This window comes from Lepisma saccharinum, chromosome 29, assembly GCF_977018435.1.
Source record: "Lepisma saccharinum chromosome 29, izLepSacc3.1, whole genome shotgun sequence".
Lineage (NCBI taxonomy): Eukaryota > Metazoa > Arthropoda > Insecta > Zygentoma > Lepismatidae > Lepisma > Lepisma saccharinum.
In genome coordinates this window covers 16,150,547-16,156,233 of record NC_139257.1, presented here as the reverse complement: position 1 = coordinate 16,156,233, position 5,687 = coordinate 16,150,547, and the positions used below count along the sequence as shown (strand labels likewise).

The 5,687-nt window shown below is 39.2% G+C and overlaps 1 protein-coding gene across 1 annotated transcript; it reads left to right on the top strand.

The window, feature by feature from the left end:
- The first annotated feature begins 1,379 nt into the window (after window positions 1–1,379).
- Window positions 1,380–2,453, top strand: LOC145981406 (protein CFDP2-like). Its single transcript, XM_083114643.1, has one exon. The coding sequence runs from the start codon at window positions 1,380–1,382 to the stop codon at window positions 2,451–2,453; it is 1,074 nt and encodes a 357-aa protein (XP_082970769.1).
- Window positions 2,454–5,687: the final 3,234 nt, after the last annotated feature.

The window sequence follows — 5,687 nt, the reverse complement described above, 5'->3', positions numbered from 1 at the left end:
AACCCTTGGTGGAGGGAGGATCGGACGGAGCGTATTGTTGATCACATCACCTTCACGATGACTAGATCGTGAATGTGTTGCGCAGGGAAGGACAATTTTGTCAACTATCCTATGTTTTATTGTTGATAAAAACTTTAGATTCTGACTGTACAGTTAACTTGCTCTGGAAAATGTTAAACTGTTAAATCTTTAGTGTTCTGTCTGAATTGGGTACACTGTGCTGTTCTAGAATAAAGGGCATGGAATAAAAGCATGAAATCTCCCTTATATTTGCAACCAAGAGATTAGACCAATCGCATCCCGTTTCACCTAATCACGTGTCGCCCAATGGCTTATCAGTAGAGCCCAGATTTGTATGGAATTACATATTCCATTCCTTTCTAGATACATACATTGAACAGGAAAATGTCAACGAAATATAACTGACATGATTTTGTATAAATTTACTTTACATAAAACAACATATTTCTGTAATTTTTCCTATCGTGATCCTTTTCCGTATATTGTCGATCTCTGAAACATGAAGATAATTTGTAGCTCATGTGATGTCATGTTTTATAATCAATGAGATGCATAGTGCTTACAGTCACCTAAAATTGTCTGCCAAAACCAAAGGCAGACAGACAAAAAAGAAAACAATACGGGAACTGTTATATATCAAAAGATGCTGGAGTTCCTTCTTGTCCCCCCACCACTTGTGAACAACGTATGTCCTTAAAATTATGTTGAATATGTTCAAATGAAATAAATATTTAGCAGAATGCTTGGAATTCTACTCGATTATAATTAATATTACCTGGGCTGGGTTATCTTCCCAGAGGCAGAGCTGTATGCCACCAGGCGCGTCCCCAGGATGCGGATAGGGGAACGGCCAGCAGATATGTTGGCTAGCTGGAAACAGTCGCGGACAAGCAGCAGCAGGATTGGAGGAGGCAGCGAGATGTGGAGTGGCAACTGCATCTCTGTAAATACTGCAAGGCTCCGATGAAAATCCTGCGATGTGGCGAGGAGAGCCGCCACTAACTAAGCTCAGCCCCTGCTGCCTTGCAGGGAGGGGAGGGATCCCCAAAGGCTAAGGGAAGGATACCCTGACAGAAAACCAAGGGTGGGGCAGACTCGTAAGGCATAGTGAAGCCAGCTGCCCTACGGGAGTAAACCCTAAACAAATCCTGGTCCTCCAAGAATGGGGGTTGGGCGTGGGGCCGACAACCCCATCCCACAAAAGGAACCACGTTACAGGACCTCAAAGAAATGTAGCCGGACAGATCTACCGACGACGGACTGGCGTGAATAATGGACAAGCGAATTATGGAAAGGGAAGGGATCTATATGTAGGGAGCTGGAATATGCTATCTTTGTATAGGGCAGGTGCATTGAGGATGTTGCTGGATCAACTAAATAATTATAAGCCTGCGATAGTGGCATTGCAAGAAGTACGTTGGATCGGAAAAGGAGTTTTGGAAAAGAGAGAAGCAACTGTCTTCTATATCTGTGATGAAAGGCTGCATATGCTAGGAACTGGGTTTATAATACATAAACAACTAAAACATCTAGTGATAGGATTTAAAGCTATAAGTTCAAGATTATCGACATTGAGAGTTAAAGGAGAGTTCTTTAATTACAGTATAATCAATGCACATGCACCCACGGAAGTATCCACAGATGATGTAAAACAAGATTTCTATGATGCGTTAGAGAAAGCATATGATGATTGCCCAAAAAATGACATAAAAATAGTAATTGGAGACTTTAATGCCCAGATAGGCATTGAAGACGTGTATCAACCAACAATTGGTAAACAGAGTATGCATAAAGTCACAAATAACAACGGTATGAGGCTAATAATGTTTGCAGCATCTCGGAATCAAGTAATAACAACAACTCTGTTCCAGCACAAGGATATTCATAAAATAACATGGAGAGCCCCGGATGGAAAAACTTATAATCAAATTGACCACATGCTGATAGATTGTAGACATAGATCAGATATCATTGATGTTAGATCTTTTAGAGGGGCTAATATTGATTCCGACCATTATTTGATTATGGGAAGGATTAGAGCAAGAATATCTAATAGCCGAAAAATGAAGGCGACTAGCCTGATTAAATTTAATGTCACGCAGTTAAGAAATCCAACGGTGGTTGAGAGGTACAGAAGTAAACTAGAAGAGGGATTCGTCGGGATGAAACCGGCAGAAGTGGAAAATGTAGATGAGAGGTGGGATAGATATAAGCTGAGGATCAGTAATGTAGCAAAGGAAATACTTGAAACACAAAAGCCAGTAAAGAAACAAACGTGGTTCGATGAGGAATGTCAAAATGTAACCAAAGAAAAGAATGATGTATATAAGAGGATGCAGCAAAGAAGTGCAACAAGGAGAGCTAGGGATGAATATCAAGAGAAAAGAAGGATTGAGAAGAAAGTCCATAGGAAAAAAAAAGGGAATGGATGAAGCAAGAGATGAAGCAGTTGGAAAGCCTGCATGAGCAGAATAATGTAAGACAGATGTATAAGCTGGTAAATAATACAAAAGATGTTTTTAAACCAAGGACAACAGTCTGTAGAAATGAAACAGGCGATGTAATTAGTGACAGTAGTGAAATTTTAGAAAGGTGGAGAAGGCATTTTAATGATGTATTGAATGGCAGTGCAGATATGCTCGAAGAAGGGTTAAATGAAGAAGAGGAAGGAGAAGAGGGCATAGAAAGTCCAAAGTTAGATGAAGTATGGGAGGCAGTCAAGATATTGAAAAATAGTAAAGCATCTGGGATAGATAACTTGCAAGCAGAGCTGTTTAAGCATGGAGGCGAGAGTGTCATTAGAAGCTTGAAGGAAATAATAAACATAATCTGGAAAAAGGGACAGATGCCAAGTGAATGGAGGACGGGTATCATAGTACCTATCCACAAGAAAGGGGACATGATGGAGTGTGCAAACTATCGTGGAATTACATTGTTGAACGTTGCATATAAAGTATTTGCAAGAATTATATATAAAAGACTACTACCATATGTAGAAAAGTGCATTGGACCATATCAATGTGGGTTCAGGCCAGGAAAATTTACAATTAACCAGATATTCACCTTAAGGCAAATACTGGAGAAAACTCTGGAGTTTGGGATAGGAACGCACCATCTATTTCTTGATTTTAAATCTGCATACGATAGTATAAACAGGACCCAACTATATCTGGCAATGAAAGATCTTGGAATTCCAATAGGATTAATAAGAATGGTGAGGATAACCATGGAGGGCTCCAATAGTAAGATAAGAGTAGGAGGACAACTCTCAGAACCTGTTGAAATAGAAAATGGACTAAGACAAGGCGATGTGCTGTCCTGTTTGTTGTTTAACATTGCCTTAGAGAATGTTATACGGGAAGCTCGGGTGCAAATTAGGGGTACCATATATTATAAGTCAATCCAGATACTTGCATATGCAGATGATGTGGACATAGTAGGAAGATCTCTACATGCAGTAGAAGAAGCATTTCTGGCCATAGAAAGGGAAGGAAAGAAGATGGGATTGGTGGTGAATGAAGGGAAGACTAAGTACATGGCAGCAGGCAAAGCACACGGATATAATCCATCACCGACCATAACAATGGCTAATTATACCTTTGATAGAGTGGATGCCTTTATCTACCTGGGTTCTGTTGTGACACATGAAAATGATTCACAGGAGGAAGTAAAGGCACGACTTATAGCAGCGAATAGGGCCTATTATGGACTACAGAGACATTTTAAGAGCACCATATTGTCCAGAAGAACTAAGTTAACACTTTACAAGACACTGATAAGACCTGTATTGATCTATGCTGCGGAAACTTGGACCAGTTCAAGGAAAGATGAACAGCTGGTAGAGACCTTTGAAAGAAAGATATTACGAAGAATATTGGGACCAGTATGTGAGAATGGAAAATGGAGAAAGCGATTTAATAAGGAGCTCTACGACTTATATCAAGAACCAACAGTTATTGGTGTAATAAAGGCTGCTAGATTAAGATGGGCAGGTCATGAGATGCGCATGAGTGATAGTGACCCTGCAAAGAGAGTGATGTTGGATAGCCCAGGTGGACAAAGGAAGCGAGGAAGGCCTAAATTAAGATGGGTGGATGGAGTGGATGAGGATGTTCGGAAGCTCCAGCATAGAAATTGGAAAGTTGTGGCAAAAGGTAGAGATAGATGGAGACAAATCACAGAGGAGGCCAAGGTTCATCAGTGGACTGTAGCGCCATAAGAAGAAGAAGAAGAAGAAGAAGAAGAAGATAATTAATATTATATATTATTTGATCCTACATATTTAGCTACATATCCTTTTGATAATACATATTTAGGTATATATTTTCTATTATTGTTACATATTTATGTACATATTAACATCAAAATCCGGGTTTACTTATCAACACCTGTCATTCAGATGTGGTAGCTCTCCGCACTTATAGGCGAAAATGTATATTCCGCTTCCCCTCGTCTAAACCTGTTGGAATAAAAATATTGCTTGCTTGAGTTGAGTTTTAAGTCCACTTTATGCAGAAATAGGCTAATCGGGACTGGGTCTACAGCTTAAAGTGATATCCGACCCACTGTGCCTCCACCGCCAATCGAACCCGGGACCCGTTGATGACAAAGCGACGACGTTACCACTACGCCATCAGTGAGGCGGAAATATTGCAAGTGAGGGAAAGTTTTACGGTTATCAACGTAAACACTAAACGATTCGGTCCCGATTAGCCTTACTGTGGATAAAGTGGACTTAAAACACCAACTCAATCAATCAATCAATCAATAAGAAACCAAACAATTTGTGCCGATGTTAATTACCAACAGTCACACGAGCCAAATATTCAGGTGTTGCTCCTAAAAAGGAACATTGTCATATAATCTAGCAGACGAGGTCGTTTACCGTAATTTATATAACATAAAATAAAATATACACAATGTAAAATATTCACATTTCTTTTCAATTAATGCTGACATCATGTGTGTGCATTTTCAACGCCGAATCGTATTCTCCTCGATAAGCACAAATGTAGATTTGCATCCGTTATTGTCCAACCAAAATCTTCTCAGAAGCTGTTACGATTAGTCTAGTAAAGTTATGCCGATCTAAGAAACTAATTGCAACAGAAATGAAACGGATTTCCTCTGTTTATTAAAATAAAAACGTGACGAACGGAATACTAAAGCGTCTACCATTGTCGGACCTGTAGCTTCGCCGCCATCTTGAAAAAATGGCGTCAAAAATTCACCTCGAAAATTATAAAATACAACATTTCTAAAACGATGTATTGTGCGCAAAAAAAAAACAAAAAAGATAACTAGATTGAAAGAGCTGACAATTTGCTAAATTATGTTTTTTGTTTGATAGAGCTACCAAAAATCATAATTGAATTTATTTAAATTATTTACTTTAAAGTTTAGAATTAACCTAACATTGGTTTCTGACGCAAATAACACCAAATATGTAACACACTATGTAATTTACGTCCTAAGGACATTGGACCAAAGTCATCTAGCTCATGGTTTTCCCTATAGAGTGACTTTTGTTTCGTGCCTGTAGAGTGAGGAGTTGAGGAGATATGCAGCTTAAAAAAGAGTCATGTGTTTAGAGAATAGTCCTTCCCCCCAACACACAGATATATGTATATGTATGTGCGTGTGTATATACAAGTCCCTTCCCACAC